The following is a 21,472-nucleotide window of genomic DNA, read 5'->3' as shown; positions in this document are numbered from 1 at the left end:
ACGTATGGTGGCTGAGTCATTCCCTTGTTCCTGCAGCGCAACAAATCGTACTCCAATGGACAGTTGTTCGGTGCCTGATATGTCAGCAGTTTCATCTGCAATGATAGAGAATCCATTTGATTCATTTGCAGCTTTCACAATATTGTCTCTTACTACTTCTTCGGAGAGAACTATCAGCTCGTTCTGTACACAAACTGCTGTGCATCTCGCATTTTTCCTTGCGCCCTCCATGTGATCCTTCAGGACCGTGTCCCCTGCTTCTATCCTGAATCGCAGTAGGTCACAGAGGTTCCCCGATGTACTCTCCTTCCCCATCAATGCAACGTCATGGCTGCAGCAGAACAGAATGCTGGATAGTATGGGGAACAGCTTCTCGGTTTTTGAGTGACTGCTTTGTTGACTGCTCGATCCATCTGGCTCACGATGGTCAACTCTGGCCTTTGCACGGTGGTGAGGAAACTGTTGGCATCTTGCAGTGCACCTTTATGCCAGGAGGAAAGCATGTGCTTCCTCGCGCACTCTTTGAAGTCTTTGTATTTAACAAAAGTAGTCACGATGAACGCACCCATTAGACCTCGGTGCACTGGTTGAGGGAACAGCACACAGTATTTGCACAGAGCACCTTTCAAGTGACTTGAGTAGGCCAGCCATGGAGAATATTGGTTTATCCACGTGTGGCGGAAACAGCGGGAGCCCTGTGAATCGTTCTGATAGCTGTAATCAGTTGGTGGGACGTATGTGTTCATCAGGAGGTCATATCTTCGATTATTGGTCAAATGTTCTGTGGTTTTGACGTATGATCCAATGTCCAGATGATGAGGCAAGTTATTGGCCACTTTCGCAAGTGGTGTTTGGGGTGGCATCTGATTGGTTGCTGTGAGTAACTGCTCGTAATGTCCCCCACTGCGCTGCTCTGCTGGTTCAACAAGCGTCTCCGATGTACCTGGGGTGTCTAGATTGTTGTCAGAGTCATCAGACTTACGTTTTTCAAGAACCTCCTGATATCCATTTCACATTCCTGAAAAATAAGAAAAATGAGGTTGACATAACAATACAAATTTAATACACTGATCTTCCCCAGACTCTATAACAATAAAATCAAGAGCATTTAGTTTGATTATTTTGTATAAAATCCAACGGAGAAAATTAGCATGAGTTTTGTTACTGAAATAAAATAAATAGCCGCAACACAGAAGGAATGAACGAAAAAACAGGATCTTCCACGCCAAATATCATGACATTCGATCAATCGTGTGTCTTCAACCTGAAGAATTGTTAACATTTTGTTCTGTTATTTACAGTAATCTTAGCAAAAAGATGTCTTCACACTTCACATGGCGATCTCAAGATAACATTTCCCCCCCCCCCCCTGCATGTTTTTCTGCGCACGCCCATGCTGCTGAGGCAGAACAAACGCTCTACACAGAGTATGGTCCCAATCTCGGTTGGGTCCTCGGTGCCTTCGTTATGACGTCAAAATTGCAAACATATAACATCACACACGATCAAGTATGAACATTTTTGAGGTTCATCTGGGGATAAATTGGTCCACACAAAATAAATTGATGATGTCATTGGTCATGTGGTTTGGCAGTCATATTGTTAAAATAAAAATGAAAAAAAGCTTCAAAAATCCTCTCAAAAACGGCGAAACAGAAAGAGGTGAAACCAAACATGTATGACCGCCTATCCATGATGAACAAAAGGTTCACCCATATGATGTCAGAGGTCACATGGTTTGGCAGCCATATTGGACTTACCAGAAAAAACAAAAAAATATTCTCCAGACCAGCTGGACAGATCAACGGGAAATCTCACAGAAATGTTCCCTCAGCCTTGGGGATACCAGGGTATTCACAAATAATTGAGAGGTCACACAGTCTGGCAGCCATATTGGATTGAGAAAAAGATTTTTGAAATCCTTTCTCTTAAACCGCTTAATCAATCGACATGAAACTTCACAAATGATCTCGTGGTGATGGGGAATATACGTTTTAAATTTCAACCTGATCGGACGGATGGTCTGGCAGGTGGATTTTTTTTTTTTAATCTCGGTTATTTTATTTATTTATTTGAATAAGGCTCACTTGGCTGTGCCTGGATGGGTTTGAGGGTGGAGAAGTAGCAGCTGAGCGCTAATCTCACCAAGGTTCTTACTGATGACTTCATCTTTGCTTCTGCTCATCATCATCGAACTTTGAGATTTATTTTTGAAAGTGCAGTTTTCAGTCTTCTCTTTTACCCTTTTGCTTGATTCTCCTCAGAAACCCTGTGCTCAAAACACATGTGGAAACTTAGCACTTTCATTCCATACACTCTCACCTGAAGCCCAGTTTTGAGAACCTCACTGCATCGAGAACATCTCATCAAGAAGAAGAGATCCTGGATTTCATGGGGCAAAGAGTCAAATCTCACATATTAAAGAAACACAACATGGAAGATAATTATGATGATTTATTTTTCAAATAACAGATGTACAGGATTGTGCAATAAAAGGTTGACAAAAATTAAACATAGTGTAGTGACAACATCCACCAAACAATGTCCTAAACAACTCCCACCGCTGGAATTCACTTTTCTGAAACAACACTTCTCCCTCCATTCGGTCCTTCCACTGATTTTCTTGCAGGTTTGGTGTAAAACTCGGGGCTGAGAGAACAAAGCAACAAAGATCAGTTACTTATGAGAACCATTTTATCAGAACAGGATAATGATAATATGTCTGACGTGATGATGCACAGAGAGAGCACTTCCTTTCAAGCTGTCTGGTTTGGGTGTGACTCTCAGCCTGACAATAAACTGGCAGCTCAGTGCTTTGCAGGTGAGATATAAGAGCAGGTGCGACCAAAGTCCAAATTCCCACCATAACCTCCAGAGGGCAAGAGGCAACCCAAAAATGCCTATTCATGACATCTTGATTCCATTCTTGCAAGAACTGACAATGAATAGTCCCAAATGGGACAGATGATCGTCTCCCAATGGAGGGCGGTCATAGTCGGGATCCATTAGGTGAAGGTAAAAAAGTTAATTTTCAGTTTCTTTGGATGGAAAATTATTATCAACAGACCGCTACCTTGATCGCTCCTGAAAATAAAAATAACCCGGATTACGGAAAATGAAGCAAAAACATGAGTATTGCTAAAGTGCATTATATATGTATATATATGTATATATATATATATATATATATATATATATATATATATATATATATATATATATATATATATATATATATATATATATATATATATATATATATATATACATATAGAAAGGTGGAGTGTGAGGAGGACTCTCCCGATCTCCATTGGACATCGTCCTGCATCAAGGCGTCCCCTCCAACCCAGAGGCCTCGGCCCAGAGACTCTGTCAAACAGACAAAGATTACATGGTCAGCATCAGTTACACATCAAACGGAGCCGCCTATCTGGATTTCAGGTTTATTTTCCCTCATCACATTGTATCCTTGGACTCGGAAGGCATTTTCAAAGGATAAACGACTTGGGAGCTTTTTAAACATGATTTATAACTCTTCCCTCCCTCACCTCTTTTAAGAACACAGTACCTGGGGTAAGCCTGATGTTAGCTTTGTGGTGAGGATGACTGGCTCAGGATGTTTAGGTCCTGAGTTTGAGCACCCAACCATTGAATTAACACTAGGTGGGGTTGACTCAGTCCGTCATCTCAGCCCATCATCCTTCCAAGGTCAGCAAAATGAGTACCAGTGCACTGGTATGGGGGTACAGCATCAGCGGCATTGTCACACTCCAAGAAAATAATAGCTACCTGGCAGTCAAGCTGCCATAAGCAAGAAGGAGAAGAGGACGTACCTGGTGTGTGGCTGTTTCTGCCCTTTTGCACAATATGGTGGCATCTCTAGCACGAGGTGCGGCCTGTAGGACTGCGCCTTCGATGGTACATCAGCACGTAAGCATCTTTTTTGCAAACCTCATGCTCTTCCGCAGAGAACACTTCATGATCATCAAAACTCCTCCAGCCTGTACATCACACCGTGGGATCAGAAAAGACAACTTCAAAACAAAACTCTTATCATTGCAACATGAAACGATTCTTTGGCTGCATTGTCCTTGAATCTACACAGTCATCAATAAAATAACACCAACATTCACGAGTGACCCAGTTATAACAAACAATAAGCGTTTAAAAATATTCTTCAAACCATGACAAGTTAAAATGCTTGAAGTATAAAATAAATTCCTTTAAAATCTTTTTGGTTTGGAGATCCTTATATTCAAATGACGTGATATTCAACCCCAGATAAACTCACAAACAGGAAAACAAACACAAAAAGCATCGAACAATTTCCACTCGCTCCTTCAAACTTACCGAGGACACTGTTTTGAGTGTCAGAGGTGCATGGCCGTCGTGCGATGGTGGTGTAGTGTGCCAGGTCCATTAGCAATCGTTTGTGTTTGATGACAGCATACAGGTCGTACGTTGTAACTGCGCTTGTCATGACAGCATCGCCACAATATGGCGCCATTTCAAGACCACTGCAGCAGAAAGGTGCATCAAACAATGTTGTGTGGTCGATCAGGGAGAAGAGGAAGAACAAAGACTTGAACATATTGAATAGGGTAAAACAAATCCAGACACACTTGTGCTGGCTCATGGGACAATAATTACTTCTCTCTTGTAATCCAAAGCTGCAAATGACAGTCTATTGTGATGAGTTCTGATTGGAGTTGCATGTTCTGAGAGCAATATGTTGATGTTTCATCATTCCCAGGTACTTACCTCAATGGGAAGTCAACAAGGGTTTTGATCTTCTTTCCCAAGTTGTTGAAACGTAACAGGTGAAGGATCAGCACCTCAGGAAGGTGACTAATGCATCCCTGCATCGTCCCCTTTTTCATTTCATTGCAATCAGAACAATAACTGGAAAGCACAATGAGACACGAAAACAATCATGGAGGCTCATTGGCATCTGATAAGTTGTTCATATTTAGTCACACGGTCTCAATCACCTTATCTTGTACCATTTACTACATTCACCACTTACAATTCTGTATCACTTTGGAAAAGCAATGACAGGCAGTCTGTGAGATGAATCTTCTTTTTATGCTTCGCATTGTGTGGCAGAGGCAGCGATAAGCAGGAGAAGGATTCAAAATGCCTCGATCCCTGAAAACAAAGAAAAACCCAAAATAAGGGGGGGTAAAGAGGGAGGGAGGGGTGGGGTGTAGAGTTATATTCATGAATCTAAGAAGAAAAATCATGTAAAAGAGAAGATCATTCATGTAAGAAACAGGTTTTGGGAAAACAAAAATTATTTTAAACTAAATGCATGATTGGTTAAAGTGGAGAGAAACAACAGGAAGAAAAATTCATGGAAGAACCCCCCCACCTCCCCCCCCCAATCACGCTGCAATCTCCCCCTTCCCCTCACGCGACCTTCCATCACCTTTCCCTGCCCTCCCCCATCACACTCCCTCCCCACCCCCCCCCCCATCACACTTCCTCGTTCCCCCTCCACACTCCCTCCCCCACCTCCACACTGCCTCCCCTCCCTCCACACTCCCCCGCCATCATGCTGCCTCCCCCCTCCACACTGCCTCCCCCACCTTCACAATGCCTACCTCCCCCATCATGCTGCCTCCTCCCCCTCCACACTGCCTCCCCCACCTTCACAATGCCTCCCCCACCTCCACACACACTACCTCCTCCCCACACTGCCTCCCCCACCTCCACACTGCCTCCCACCCACACTCACGCTGCCTCCACTCTTCATGCCTCCCCCCCTGCACCTCACTTTGTCTCCTCCCTTCATCCTGCTGCCTTCCCTCCAATGTGCTGCCTTCCCCTCTCTCCTCTCACGCTATCCTCCACCAAAACACACGCCCCCACCAGAAACTCTCCGGATGTTGAGGAGAGGAATGTGTGAATTGGAGAAATGAAAGCTTTTCTCTTATTTTTTTAAAGCAGTTTTTTTTTGAAACACCAACCCCCCCCCCCCCCACCTTTCCCTCAAGTTCCCCTTTCAAATACACGCCCAGAACACACATTCCCCTCCAGACAACCACACTCTCTTCTTTCCCTCCTCTCCCTTTGCACTCCCTCTTTCTCTCCCCCCCCCCCCACCCCTTTAATATTCCGATCTGCGAAGTAACAGGTTGTATTTGCTCATGTTTATTTTCATAATTGAGAAGACTATCCAAAACGGGAGAGTTTAAACACATAAAATACATATCTCTATGTCAGTCTCTCTGTCTGTCCCTCTCTCTGTCTGTCCGTCTCTCTGTCTGTCCCTCTCTCTGTCTGTCCCTCTCTCTGTCTGTCCCTCTCTCTGTCTGTCCGTCTCTCATCTATCCACACACACACACACACACACACACACACACACACACACACACACACACACACACACACACACACACACACACACACACACATAAATATAATGACTCATCCATGCCCTTCTGGTCAAATAAGCTGCATCAAACAAAGAAGAGAGATGTTGGTGGGTCGTTCTTAATTATTTAAACATTGACTGCTTTTGTCATTTGCACATGGTTCATCCTTGGGAGCCTGATTGGTACGTATTGCTGTCTGCGTTGTCGCTGAGGATTCGCCAGTAAGTGAGGAAACCGGTCCGACTGCTGATGGGGTGTGCAGCATTGGGGTTCTCACGTGTGTACCATTTGTGAATGTCTTTACAGCAGCTGTGGAGGAACTCTGGGAAGGGTTTGAAACAGCAAAGGGCTTACCTTTGTAGCCTTTCTTGGTTGGTTTACACAGATTCTTCAGCGAGAAGATCATGGGAGGAGACGATAAATTTGAATAATCCTAGCCACCTGGGTTTATTTGATGAGGTGAGAGCTGATTGGTTATTCCTTCCATTCACAGATGAGAGATGTGTGTGGGGTCTGTGACGTCACAAATGGTTATCATGAAATGGACTCTTTTATCCTGGGGTCCATTTATGAACGTTGAACTTGAAGCAACACACGCTCCTTTTTGTGACAACACCGGTGCATTCAGGAGCATCAAGAGTACCAGGATGAAAGGTGAAGCAGAACACCTCCTTTGCTTAACCACATGGCATCAAAAACATCACAGATGAATGAACAATAAACTGATACAATAATGAACTTGAACGGCACTCAGTGGAATGCATACCTCCGACAGGCTGAACATTTTACGTTTTATATCCCACTGACAGGCCGGATCGAGATCCGGACCTGAAACAAAATCTCATCAGTTTGTTCTCGTCACCTGACCAACTCATTCAACAAGTTCGTCCGAATCCGTCTATAACATTTTGAGATATCGGGCAATATTTCGTTTTTGGCTGTATTTCTCAATGGATGAGGGGAATTATCCCTTCCTAAAGGACGGGTTCTTCACGAGTCAAACTGAATTCAGAGAGAGGCAACAAGCAAAAGGGAGAAGAGAGAGAGAGAGAGAGAGAGAGAGAGAGAGAGAGAGAGAGAGAGAGAGAGAGAGAGAGAGAGAGAGAGAGAGAGAGAAAGGAGAGAGAGAGAGAGAGAGAGAGAGAGAGAGAGAGAGAGAGAGAGAGAGAGAGAGAGAGAGAGAGAGAGAGAGAGAGAGAGAGAGAGAGAGAGACAGAGGAAGGAGAGAGGAGAGAGAGACAGAAGACAGACAGAGAGAGGAGACAGGAGAGACAGAGAGAGAAGAGGGAGAGAGACTGAGATGGAAGGAGAGAGGGAGCGACATCGACAGTGAGAGAGAGGGAGAAAGGAGAGAGGAGAGAGAGACAGAAGACAGAGAGAGACTGAGATAGAAAGAGAGACAATCAAATAGACAGAACAACAGTGAGAAAGTGTTCCGCAAATGGACAGACATACACTGACAGACATACAGACAAAGAGTGTAAGACTTTTTCAATAAAATTAATTTCGTGAGAAAAACTTACAATGCCGCAGCTCGAACACGTAATCTTGGTCTGTTGTTGGCCATAAAATGTGTCGTAAATGATGGAATTGTTGAAATACGATTTGTTGTTTTCCCACGACTTCGCTGCTGCAACCTGTTCCACAAAACATACAAATGTGTGAGCAACAGCCATTTCACAAAAACGTAAAACAGCCAGGAAATGGTGGCACTCCAATGATACCAACGGTCAACAGAAAAGCTTGAGACCGAGAACAAGAAACAAAAACATGGAAAATATGACAAAGAATACCAAGTAATATCAAGGACATTTGGCCCATCATGACTGCACCACACCAATACCAGATTAAATAAATCCATCAAAAGGACTGAAGTAAATGGGATTTGAATCTGGTTTCTCAGCATCACCAGCCATTGGTTCAGATAGCAATGCTAAACAGACCGAGGCAAGCTCTTGGTTCTGTTCTCAACAAAACAGACTGAATGAGAAGACGGTTCCACAGAGCGAATGACGTGAGTGCGAGGCAAGATGGTGTAGGACGAGATTACAACCAAAATTACGTCGGGTAAAAACACAAGCAGCTCGCGATCACTGTTAAAATCAGGGGCGACATGTAGTGAGATGGATGTGAAGAAGATCCAGGACAATATGGGCTTCGGAGGATCCATTCCCAGCTACTTCAACAGTGTCTGCAGTGTTAATACATTTCCAAGAGAAAGACAGAATTAATGACGAGATGCAAGGAATAGCTTTAAATTTCCAGAAATAATTAAATCCTTCAAGTTTTATACCATAAGAAGATTGATGAGTGAATCAGGAAGGAAAAATACACAACTCATGCAACAACGACGTGGTGATTCTCCAAATATGAGTTAATCCTTCATCAAACAGAAAAATTAATTGCTCGTCTCATTTGCCTCTTAATCACTCGCGACATTATTCCACATTTTCTCACAGTAAACAATGAATATTCCTCAATAATTAAACGACCAACAACGAGTGCAGTTGCACAGCAAGGCAAGCATGAGGTCTGATGTTTGACAACCCAGTGGTCTTCATTCAAGGCAAACCCGATGTGAGACTGATAAAGATCGGTGTAATGATGGGAAGTTCTGTCTGTGACACTCTGTGGATCAATTGCAATGAATACGAGTGTTATTGTCTCAACAACGCTGTTGATGTTATAAATGTTCATCAGGGCCATATTTAGGACGGGGCAAGTCGATCACGTGATCCAAGGCCTCCACAAAATTGGGGCCTCTACATTATTGTGAAAACACATTTTTTTTGTTTAAATAAATGCCAACAATTTCCATCCAATTAAAAAAAACCTGAGTAGTTTCAACGAAATGAAGGATTTTATCAAACTTTTATCTGGATAGAAGGTAAATGTAAGCATCCATATTTATTCAACATATTTGTCATTTTTTTAGGTTTTAGAAATGTTTTGATCATGTGGAAGTAGTTTATTTCTACATCTGTCCTTTGTTTCTACATCTGTCTTTTGTTTCATTTCATCACATGACATAATGAGTCAGCAGCCTGACAGTCACCGTCACCGTGTGCATGAGAGCGGCGCAGCGAAAAGGAAGAAGGCCGAGGAAAAGGCAGATCGACTAGCTGCTGTCATTGCGAAGACACCGACAATTGATCAGTGGTACAAGGGATCGTCTGCTTCAAGTTCTCAGCCGCAGACAGAAGATGAAAATGAAGAAGGAGTCCAAACTGAAGATACGACCACTGACGATACTGAAGTTGATGTCACTGAGGGAACGGGAATTGATGATAACAAGGATGTGGAATTCACTGCTGTTGCTGCTGCAGTCCCAAGATTGGCTGATGACGTTGGACTGTGGCCTGGCGTTACAACAGGTGAGATCGTTGATTACTGGGCGAAGCATGGACCTTCTGAGCAACAGCATTGTGACGAGCAGCTCTTCCAGCAGACTTCGGAGAACCAAGAACTGTTGCCGCAGGGAGACTCCTATAGAGTAGATCCCAGAAGTGCATGAAGACTCTGTTTGAACGAACATCGATGGGACAGGAAAGACTGATCTCTCTCACACTCATGAACATTGAGAGTGACCTTCTGCGTCAGCTGTCCATTGATGAAATTGTGGATGACTTTGCCAGTCAGAAGGCGCGTCGAGTCAATATGACAAAGTGAACTTCCCACACAGCAGCAGCATGATCTTGTGTATCTGATGATTTTATAAACATCGTTCCACCTGATGTATATTATATTGTTATTTGCAACATTTTCCAACGCCTCCCCCACTCTGTACCCTCTGCTCTCTGTCGCTCTCTGCTGTCCGCCTTCTCACCCCAAAAATTTGGTAAATACGATGACTAATTGTTCTGTCGGCGAAGCGACGGGCCGGCTCTGTGAGTTAATCTTTCAATTTAAATTATTCCATGGACTTTAAAATGTCAATTGCGTTGTTCTTCTGGTTTCACTCAGAGACAAATCTCTGAGCTACTTATACTGCCCATTGTGAAATGGTGGTGCAACATCGGGTGGCATTGGTTCAATTTGTACAACGACAGAGTAAAATATCCTGGATGTGAAATAAAATTTGGTATCAACATTATTCATGCCTGTTCTCCCGTCATTTCAAAAGTGAATGCTGAGGTTTTCAAAGGCAACATGGGAAGTGGCCGCCGTAAACTGGAGACACACGAACGCACGGACAGACACTATGGTTTGCAACTTATCAAAAATGACTTCCCTTCCAAGGCCAAATAACTTCAACACGGAAAGAAATCATTCAGCAAGTCCAGCCTGTGCAATGGTTGCCAACATATGAGGAGAGGAGAGGAGGAGATTGGTACCATACTCTGTGCAGAGCATTGGTGCTGCTTTAGCAATCTCCTTGGCTATTGGGCACAATCCTGGACGGGTCGCCACTCCGACACAGTATACCAGCATGCTGGCACTCATTATGCCAACCTCGAAAGGATGACAGGTCGAGTGAACACCACCTGGTATTAATTTAACAGTTGAGTAGGATTTGAACTCAGGACCTCAGGATCCAAACCCCACCACCCTAACCAATAAGCCAACAACAAGCATAACATTTGACAGTCGGTCCAGTATGTGCTCTATCCTTTGTAAATGTTTGACATCAAGCAAGGAAGCACCACACACCATGTTTGAAGCCTTTGATTTCGCGAATGATTTCGCCGGGGTTGAAACACCGACCACCTCGACTCAGAACGGACGCTCCAACTGGAACGAACTACATCATCGAGTCCACCGAGAATTAAATTTGAGGTTATTTTGAACCTTTGAAGTTTATTATTCAACGTTCTTTTCAGGTGACAATGCCAAATCGATGCGTTTCTATCATTTAATGACGACTTTGCACCGCAAGCTTTCTTCAAAGACTTTTTCATATCGGCCACTGTTATAAAGAATGCAGACATGGTTTGTTCAACTTGGTGATAAACCGAGGGTCATATCTTCACGCAATGTTCAACAAACCAATTCCATGTTGTGTTTATATGTTTAAAATGTATCTAGTTTGTCATCATGCTCTTTTTCTGGTTGAATATTTATCTTTGAATGCGTGCTCAGCTTTTCAAGCACAGTGGCCACCAGAAACGGGAATAAGACGAACCCACGGACAGACACCACTGTTCCCATTTTGTAATTGATGAAGGGTGGAAATTCATAGTTACACTGTCAGGAAGATGGAGCAAGTCGATATTGCAGTGGCACGGAGGAACCTGGTTCAGTTCTTCATGGAGTTTATCAAGAATGACCATCAGACATTCTTGGGCATCATGCTGCTCCCCATCATTGAAGTCGGGGGCCACCTTGCACATCGCCTCCTGTTATGAACAAGGGATTGAATGGACACAAGCTGTTGAACAGGTGGAGCTTAGAATTGTTGATGGAATAAGTAATATTTTAATCAATGCCATGTTTTGTACATTAATCTGTATGAATCTGTTATAAATTTGGAACTTTTAATCTTATCACAATGAATATCGAGAACAAGGAAAGATTGCAAACCCTCGTCCAGACTTGTTCCGTGTGGTTTTTTGGTACGTATTCTGTGGACGTTCTCACATTCCAATTGTACATACTTTATAGACGTTCTCACATTCCAATTGTACATACTTTAGATATGTACTCACATTATAATTGCACACACTTTCTCGTTGCACTTGGTTGAAAAAAAAAAAGAGAATGTGCCCGACTGGCTACCACGAGGTGGTGATGGTGGCCAACGTTAGCACATTGTGTGCAGAGAAAGACAAACGAACAAATGAAAAATCACTCACAGAGCGACACTTGGCAAAATGAAATGGCACTCCGCAGAGCGCAGACCTCCGCCAGGCTAAAGAGTTCACGTTTTGTATCCCACTGATAGCCCAGATCTGGATACCGACCTGAACCAAAATCGAGACTCTTCATCCTTGTCACACACCCAATGTGTCCACCAAGTTTCGACCGAATCCGTCCTTAACTTGAGATATCATTCATGCTACATATCGTTTTTGGCCCGATCTCTCAATGGTGAAGAATCACTTGAAAAATTCTCGTATCCGGATCCATATTAGGATTCAGATCTTCATTAAAATTGTGCATTGCTCTTTTTGGTCGGTCACTTATACACAAAAAAATTCAGAATGATTGCCTGAAAACTGTGGCCAAAAATCGTGCGAGACACAGACAGACAAACATACAAACGCTACAGACCAACATACTTGGCAAAAAGATTTTTTGCGGAGTTTCAAAGAAACAAACACATGGAACCAAATGCAATACCCTCCACTTTGGTGAAGGTAATAAGATAACTTGTCGGTGAAAGTGAATGAAAAAACAAAAGGATTCCGAGCTCACCATAAAGTACACTGGATTAACAAAGTAGTCCGTCTTTTTCTTGTTGGTGAACAATTTCAGGACTTTTCCATTAACAGAGAACTTGTCCTTGTTCCAAATGGCCGTGAGGAGTTGACTGAAGAACGTTGTTAGGTTTCCAAAGTCATCACTGTCAAAGTTCATTCCTGCCGGAGGTATGACAAAAGAGGACAGTGAACGGAAGAGCAGACAACGAGGTTTCCTGATCTTGTTCAGACCTTGCTGTTGTGCTGGGTTTGCTGTGTCACTGGGATCACTGATGAAAAACACCAATCTCCACTCAAATACATTTCAAACTCCACATTGTTGTGAAGAGAAACAAGGGCAAGACCCTGCTTGGTGATGAACTTACCAATAAAGTAGGCCAGCACATCCGGAGTATTGGCCAAACACTGGACCACACAATTCAAGTAGCACAACAGGAACGGATTTTTCAGGCCAATGAAACCGCCGGGATAACGGAAGGTGTCATCTTTCATGGATTGATGCTGTAATGCAGAGAGAGGGAGGATAGAAAGAAGGTTGAGTGGAGTGACATTATACATTTATTGTCCTCATTCCCAACACAAGCACAAACTTCATTGTCCTTCCTCTGACAACTGTTTTATTGTCTATTCCCAACACATTCTACATGTTGTATGGCTGTTACCAAAGATAATTCATTTTTGTGAATACATAATCAAGGCTCGTGCAAGAGTAGAATTAGTACACTGAACGGATCAGGACACAGAAGGACAAAAGGAACAGATGAGAGAGGACGAAGGATTGAGGAAATTTCTAAAAACGAAGGATTGGGGTGTGTTCGAGAGGGCAGAAAAGATCATGGTTTTGGATTGGGGATGATCTGAGATGGTGGTGAACAGCTGTCCTGAAGACGTGGTGGGAAGATTGAATATAATATGGAAGTTGGTTCTTGAGGTGGGAGAAAAGAGGAACAAATGAGTGGTGGTGAGCAGTGATCCTGGAATGTGGGTAATTTAATCAGAATGGGGTTGGTGGTTTAATGGACCGTGTTTGCCCTGCAGAATCCTCGAGGGTCAAAGCACGGAAGGAGCAGAGGGTGCAAGACCGGAGAGGAGAGGAGAGGAGAGGAGAGGAGAGGAGAGGAGAGGAGAGGAGAGGAGAGGAGAGGAGAGGAGAGGAGAGGAGAGGAGAGGAGAGGAGAGGAGAGGAGAGGAGAGAGAGAGAGAGAGAGGAGAGAGAGGAGAGGAGAGAGAGAGGGGAGGAGAGAGGAGAGGGGAGGAGAGAGGAGAGGAGAGGAGAGGAGAGGAGAGGAGAGGAGAGGAGAGGAGAGGAGAGGAGAGGAGAGAGAGGAGAGGAGAGGAGAGGAGAGGAGAGGAGAGGAGAGGAGAGGAGAGGAGAGGAGAGGGAGAGGAGAGGAGAGGAGAGGAGAGGAGAGGAGAGGAGAGGAGAGGAGAGGAGAGGAGAGGAGAGGAGAGGAGAGGGGAGGAGAGGAGAGGAGAGGAGAGGAGAGGAGAGGAGAGGAGAGGAGAGGAGAGAGAGGAGAGAGAGGAGAGGAGAGGAGAGGAGAGGAGAGGAGAGGAGAGGAGAGGAGAGGAGAGGAGAGGAGAGGAGAGGAGAGGAGAGGAGAGGAGAGGAGAGGAGAGGAGAGGAGAGGAGAGACCAATGACCTGTGTGTGATGGCGTGGTGATAGACCATGACACTGCTTCATCGTGGGAGATTCCAAGAACCTTGAAGGCCTTGGGATCTCCCGTGTCAAGGTGAGCAAGGTCTGCGGCAGGGGAGCCAGCCAGAGGAGAGAGCATTACTCCATTAAGCTGTGGAAGGAAGGACTTTCGGCGACGGAGGATGCCGAGTCGGCAGCTCGCTTTGCACCCCAACTTTGAAATGTGGTTTGCCCAAGAAAGATCATGGCTGATCGTGAGACCCAGGAGTTTGAATGATCAAACTTCTTCAAGATGATTGTTGAGAAAGTAGATAAGGGGAGGGGGGGTTGGATTGCCAGACAGTCCTTTCTGAAAGAGATGGAGAGAGTGTGAGAATTGTCAGGATTTTTAGAAATATTCCAATAAAGTAGGTCAGCACATCCAGAGTATTGGCCAAACACTGGACCACACAAGTCAAGCCAGAGTCAAGTGTTTGACCAGCTTGTAATTTTCTCATGGTCTGAAGAGGTTGAAGAGGTTGCAGCTTGCCTGTATGAAGGATGAGGGATGTCACGGCAGAGGGTGGAGTCAACAGAAAACAAATAAAGAACATTTTCAAGAGAGTCAGATCATTAAAGATCAGGAATAGGACTGGACCCTGAACACTGCCTTGGGGCACTCCAGTCTTGAGAGGGAGAGGAGATGAAAGGATTCCGGGAAGAGCCACACCTTGGCTCCGAGAGCAGAGGAATTCAGTAAGCCATGTGTGGAGTTGGCCATGGATGTGAGAGGAAGACAGTTTGGAAAGTAACGAAGGATGCCAGACTGTATTAAAAGCACAAGATTTGTCCAGAGAGACGGCCCTGATCTCACGTCTGACATTGAGGGTCTCTGTCCATTGTTGGAAGAGTAAAATCAGCAAGTCCAAGGTGAAGTGACCTCATCTGCAACAAATTTGTGATGATGAGGTTGTTGGAGAAAACAAAGTATTTCATATCAACTGAGATTGTTGATTCCATGACCTTGATGGTGATTAGAAGTAAGATGAGAGGTCTGTAGTTAAGGGGATCAGTTTTTCCACCTTTTTTATGGAATGCAATGATGTTGGTGGATTTCGAAGCAGATGAAAGATGACCCAGAGTAAATGATATGGTGAAAATGGCAGATGGAGGATGGGGGAAGAGCAGCAGAGCAGGATTTTAGGACACATGAGATGATGTCATTGGGTCTCATTGCAGAGCCAGAGTCGAGGGTTGAACAACCTTCTCCACCTTCTCAGATGCAAAAGACACAGAGTACAAGCAGTTGTGGACAACAGGGAAGGATGGGTACTGAGTGAGGGGCTGGAGATGCAAAATTTCGAATCAAACACAGAATTGAGGCATTCAGCCTTCTCACAAGCAGAGAAAGCTGTGGTGACATTTGAAGTGAGGAAAGGGATGGAGGGGGAGCATCCACCAGATACAGATGTAACAAGACACCACCAGCTTTTAGAGGAGGGAGACAAGTTTGAAACTGTTAACATTGAAATTCAAACTGTTATCTTGATTTTCACAAGAACATAATCAAATACGTTTGGCACGTCCACCATGATCTTCACCTTGTCACCTGGCTCATCACATACATCACAGGCACCTTGGATCTGCATGTTTTCTTTCCCAGCAGGTTCTTCGTTATCATTACACACATCTTGACCGTCACCTGCGGATATCAACAACTGTTTCAGACAAACATTGAAAAAAATGGTTCAGAGAAGTTTTCCATTGCCAGGATAACATTGACGGTCCTGGTGGGTTTGGAACACTGATTTTCACGTGTTGTGGTCGAACCCATCATCAATTTAAACTTGATATCTGCAGCACAACTTTCCCTTGATCCAGTGACGGCCATATTTTTTGTGACCACCACATGACCTTGGCCTTCACCATTTATGGATGGAGTGTAAAAGAATAAAACGTGTCTCCATCGACAATCCACACATGAAACTTAACATTATTAAAATCGGAGGAAAATTATTCAAGTTCTGAACAAAAAGGTGTTTTTCATTAATTAGGTCACAACGCAAAAAAGTAGGTCAAGGACACAAATCAAATACCAGGTGTACAACTTCAGTGCAGGTACACTATGATGATGTGAGAATATCTTGGAAGGCCAAGTGGTCTGAGTGATTCCGCATTCTCAAAATTGAGAGATGACAAACAAACAAGTTAATTTTTTTAAGACCACCATGTGAACTTGACCTTTAACCCGGAGCGACACGATGTAAATTAAATGTAAATGTGACTCCTTGTGGAGTCGAGGCGATCTGGGGAAGGCAATTTCGTTCTGAACAGACAAACCTAAATCGAGGTTTTGTGAAACAAGTTTAAATGTTCATAATTGTGTCACGAACTTAAAAATAGGTCAAGGTCAAAAAACTCCCATGTCACCCCGGCCCACTTTGTATTCCCATTGTTGATGTAAAATTTAATTCCCAAAGTCCCTGTCGGCTCAGAGATAAAGCTCAGACATTGATACAGCCCAGAGATTGGGAGTGTTGAGAGAGAAGGAAGAATTATCTCTTCTTTTTCAAGATGGAGGTTTAGTTCTCCTCGGGGTGGAAGAAACTCTGTGGGAAAACACACAAATTGGGGTCTCGGATTGGAGAAACAAACCCCACAGGAGCAACAAACCTTCCCCTGTGATACCGGAGGAGGCGGAAAGAAGAACAAACACCTTGTAGATTGTTGGTAGTTGTGGTGGAGACGAACTTCCGGGAAACGTCATCAATCAAACTACTATCAACCGGTTCGAGTCCACACTGGAGATAGGTGTTAAACATCCATCGTTTTCCTCACCAAGGAGGTTCCAGGATCGTGAAGAGGGTTAAACAAGTCATGATTCACGTCTCGACATCCAGCAAATGGAGGAAATATTCAGGAGATTCACGACTCGAGTGAAAAAGTAATTATCAACACAGTTTTACATGGAGAGAGGGAGAGAAAGGGTGTTTGTACTTTTGGATGAAGATGGTCTGAGGTCATCAAGCGATGATAGAGATAGAGGAGGAGGAGGAGGACACGGCGACGACGTGTTGGGGGGCGTGGTCTGTTGTGCTGGGGTGGGCGTGGTCTGTTGTGTTGGGGTGGGCGTGGTCTCTTGTGCTGGGGTGGGCGTGGTTGGTTCTCCCTCCCGAACACCTTGCGGTGTTGATCCAGGTGTATCTTCTGTTTGGTTCGGAGAAGCAGGATCGACATTGGAAGATCCAACATTGTTTCTTCCCTTTGAAAGATCCTTCTTGCTGCGATTCTTTCGTCGCAACTGCCACCACTTTTTTGTCCGTTTTACCTTTGGTGGTTTCGGCACCTCAGGAACAGATGAGCTGTGAACGGTGAACAAGAAACAAAACGTTTGGTCACAGAAAACTGCCCACACTGAACGAGTCTCCATTGTGTAAAATTATAAAATACAAGACATGTTTCGTGTTTCTCTCTCACTTGGCTCAAAATTTCCCGTTTTTCTCACTCACATTTCAACATCACCCGAATGTTTGTTGTAAAATTGTTTAAATTTTCTTCACACAACATGGTATGTAATACCGGCGACCATCGGGGACTCGATACGATACACATTTACACCGAGAAAATTGGGGTCTTCCCCTCAACCCTGTACCCCCTCCCCCAGATGTGTGACCCAAACACGAACCATACTTGGGGACCCTGAGGGGACATTAAAAATCTGGGGGATTTGGTTCAGTGGTTGTTTACTTGATGAAAAATATATATAAATAAACAAATAAATAGGACCGGGCGACCTGAAGCTCACCTGGATCAGGAGCAACAGTCACTCAATGCCCCCTTCGACCACCCCCCCCCCCTCTCTGTGATTTGTCCCCACCCCATTTCCACAGGGCACTCAAGGTCTGCAAACAACCTCCTTCTGGTAAAACGACCAAAATCACGAATCACTGCTCATCTTCACTCTTTCATTCCTCTTTTTCCCGCCTTTGGAATAAACTCCCTCACTCTATTCTTTCGCATTCTTCCGTCCAGGACTTCAAAACAGCTGTTCACCACCACCTCTTGTCATCCCCCATCCAAATCCTCGATCTTTTCTTCCCCCGACAACCCACCCAAGCCCACGTCCTTCAAATTCCCTGCTTTCCTTCCTGAAAATCCTTGGAATGTCCATCTTGTATTCCCCATGTTCCCAGTCACATCCCTCTCCCTTCCACAGATCTCCTTATGTCTTTGTTCCCCTTGCAGCGTGTTGTCTGTTCGCTCTCATCCGAGCCTCGACAAGGTATACAATATATATATATATATATATATATATATATATATATATATATATATATATATACATACACATACATACATACATACATGTGTCGTGTGTTTGGTTCAGGCGATAATGACTGAATTGTTTACTCACTCACTCACTCACTCACTCACTCACTCACTCACCTGCAGACACGACTCCATCGCATCTCATCTGACGAAAGTCCATGTGAGCTAAAATGGAACACACGTCCATCAACACACACGAATACACACACACAAACACACACACAAACACACACACACACAAACACACACACACAAACACACACACACACACACACACACACACACAAACACACACACAAACACACACACACACAAACACACACACACACACACACACACAAAAACACAAAAAAACACACACGTAACACGGGGTCAGACACGAACCCATTTCTGATGAGTGTTTACAAATCCTGGACCTTCACTTCGGGAGGTTAATCCTTCATCTGAAGGTTTAATTAGTTTCGTCATGAGAAACCGACTCCTCCTCGAAGCTGTCTCGGTTGGGTTCGAATCCCGACGCAGGTGTAAACTGTCATCCCGTTGTTTCACAGGCACGGTGATTTATCAATCAAGGTGTGTGACGTCCTTCGGATGGACGGAAAGCCGGGCGTCCTGTCAGCCGGTATTAGTTGGTGAAAGTTAAAGATCCCGTGAAGTCCTTCGTGAGGAGAAGGCAAGCTATCGCCGGCACATTGAATGAAGGACAAATTCCTGCCCGAACTGCTGCTGGCAAGGCAATGGCAAACCACCCAGTGTGAGTGTGTGACTCTGCTAAGTGAGTGTTCCGCAGCACGGACGCTCTGTTAGCGAGTTTGGTCCATCAGAAGATGAGAACCCAAAAGGTTTTACCGATTCCATCACCACGGACGATTTCCCGTGATTGGCAACAAGAAACCAATCGATTGGGAACAAGTGAAGGAAACATTCCAGTTCGTGGTGTCCTGATCGCTCGACAAAGGAAACGATTAAACAATGACATCAAACTTCAGATCATTACGTCACACACTCGTTTTTAAATTACCTTTGTTCCGGTAAACAACCGCAAAAAACTTTCTTAATCCTCTTGAAGAATCGAGACATGATCGCTCGTCGTGAACAGCACCGCGGTTCGTGTCACTATGAACGGGTGAACACGATGCCAAATAATATTTGGAATGTTCCGTTTATGACGTCACAAAGCACTTATGATGTCACAAAGCGATGGACGTTTATCTTTGGATGGACACACACATTCAAACATGAAGAATTGCCTTGTTTGAGGGATGAGCATTATTAACCCCCATTGGACCGAGTCAAAAACGGGAGCTTATGGATTTGGTCTCGAATTTCGAGTCCGTGTGTGCGTGCGTGCGTCCGTAACGATATCTCGGACATGTTATGGACCGTTTTTATTTGTACTTGTAGAAAGTTGTATATTATATTTGTACTTGTAGAAAGTTGTATATTATATTTGTACTTGTATTGCAGAAAGACAACAAAGGATGGTGTACGTATGCACATCATTTTGTTTCTCGATGCGATCAAAGATGGCCGACTTCGTTAAAAACACACGGTGTCGAACACGTCGTCCACCATTTGTCGGACATGCACGCACCGATCTCGTTCAAACTTGGAACACAAATAACGAACGATGGTTTACATACACACGTCATTTCTTTTCGACATCAGATCCAAGATGGCCAACGAGCGGCCATTTTGTTCCTCAAATCTGTCCCCAACCATTTCTCAGACATGCATGGTCCGATTGTCTTCAAACTTGGCAGAAGCAGAGGACATGATGGCACGCACGGACACCTCACTTCATTTTACCATCTGATCAAACATGGCCGACTGCTTGACTTGCGGCCATTTTAATTGTAAAAAAAACCCGGTATCGAACGTGTCCTCAACCATATCTCAGACATACACGCACCGCTCTTGTTCAAACTTGGCACACAGACAACGAATGATGTTTTACATGTGCACGTCGTTGTTTTCGAGATCAGATCCAAGATGGCCGACGAGCGGCCATTTTAGTTGATGATGTGATGATCGATTTACATCGCTAATTTGGATGCTGATGTTTTTGTTTGTTGTTGTTTTCATGCTTCTGGGGTTCTATCCATATGTGCATTGGATGGGAAGGATGTTGTGGGTGTTGTTGCTTTATCTTGTCGACCTTTCATTACCGGAACTCGATGTCATTTTCCTTTCGGGGATTATTTAATTATTAAAGCCGTTCCTTTCATCCTGTGTGATGGTTCGATCATGACATGGTGGCAGAGGTGACAGTCAAGATTGATTTCACTGACCTATGGAACTCTTCAGGCCACCACAAAACCTCTCTTCGGACGTCACAATCCTCGATGAGAACTGGTGCCGCTGGTCCCAGCAATTCGACCTGTTTTTCGGGAGGTCAGTGGCCTCAACTCTTCAACATGTTCCAGCGAAACCAATAATATGATTTGTAATTATTTCATGAAAGGACGACTAAAGGGTGGAAATGTGATATTGATATCGTGTCATCATGGTCCGACTCACCTTCACCCCTGTTGTTATTTCCATGCATTTCCATGGCATCGAAACAGGAACACCACAAAGGACTTTCAGAAATTCCCAAAAGACTCATTTGCTTTAAAAATGTCTCAAATTGGCCAAGTTTTCTGGACTTTCTTTGCACCTTTAATTATGCGGCTTCCATTACTGGTCAATCAAGTTGGCTCTGCAATCCCCACGATGATCATTCTTCACACCCTCCCATAATTACCCACATGACAGTAATTTAGTAAGCCATGGCGTCGTCCTGGG

At 44.2% G+C, this 21,472-nt stretch overlaps 1 protein-coding gene across 3 annotated transcripts in view; it reads right to left on the bottom strand.

Annotated features, from left to right (window-relative positions):
* Positions 1-2,457: 2,457 nt before the first annotated feature.
* The window catches only part of LOC147019191 (ubiquitin carboxyl-terminal hydrolase 2-like), a 39,984-nt gene continuing 20,969 nt past the window's right edge, over positions 2,458-21,472 (bottom strand). For 2 of the 3 annotated variants that reach the window (XM_085899518.1, XM_085899519.1), the window contains 13 exons: positions 17,354-17,718; positions 15,958-16,058; positions 13,102-13,237; positions 12,732-12,895; positions 11,561-11,713; positions 7,901-8,014; positions 5,027-5,148; positions 4,762-4,902; positions 4,351-4,517; positions 3,834-4,001; positions 3,569-3,732; positions 3,269-3,369; positions 2,458-2,649 (listed from right to left, as the gene is read on the bottom strand). In XM_085899518.1, the coding sequence (XP_085755644.1) occupies positions 3,880-4,001; positions 4,351-4,517; positions 4,762-4,902; positions 5,027-5,148; positions 7,901-8,014; positions 11,561-11,713; positions 12,732-12,895; positions 13,102-13,237; positions 15,958-16,058; positions 17,354-17,718 (1,585 nt within the window). In that variant the 3' untranslated portion in view covers positions 2,458-2,649; positions 3,269-3,369; positions 3,569-3,732; positions 3,834-3,879. The remainder of the gene's footprint in view (positions 2,650-3,268; positions 3,370-3,568; positions 3,733-3,833; positions 4,002-4,350; positions 4,518-4,761; positions 4,903-5,026; positions 5,149-7,900; positions 8,015-11,560; positions 11,714-12,731; positions 12,896-13,101; positions 13,238-15,957; positions 16,059-17,353; positions 17,719-21,472) is intronic. The other variant, XM_085899521.1, reaches the window with a different exon arrangement.

Source organism: Eptatretus burgeri, chromosome 10, assembly GCF_056783735.1.
Source record: "Eptatretus burgeri isolate ZD-2024b chromosome 10, Ebu_testis_v1, whole genome shotgun sequence".
Lineage (NCBI taxonomy): Eukaryota > Metazoa > Chordata > Myxini > Myxiniformes > Myxinidae > Eptatretus > Eptatretus burgeri.
Note: the sequence above shows the minus strand (reverse complement) of the source record. Positions and strands in the feature narration are given on the sequence as shown.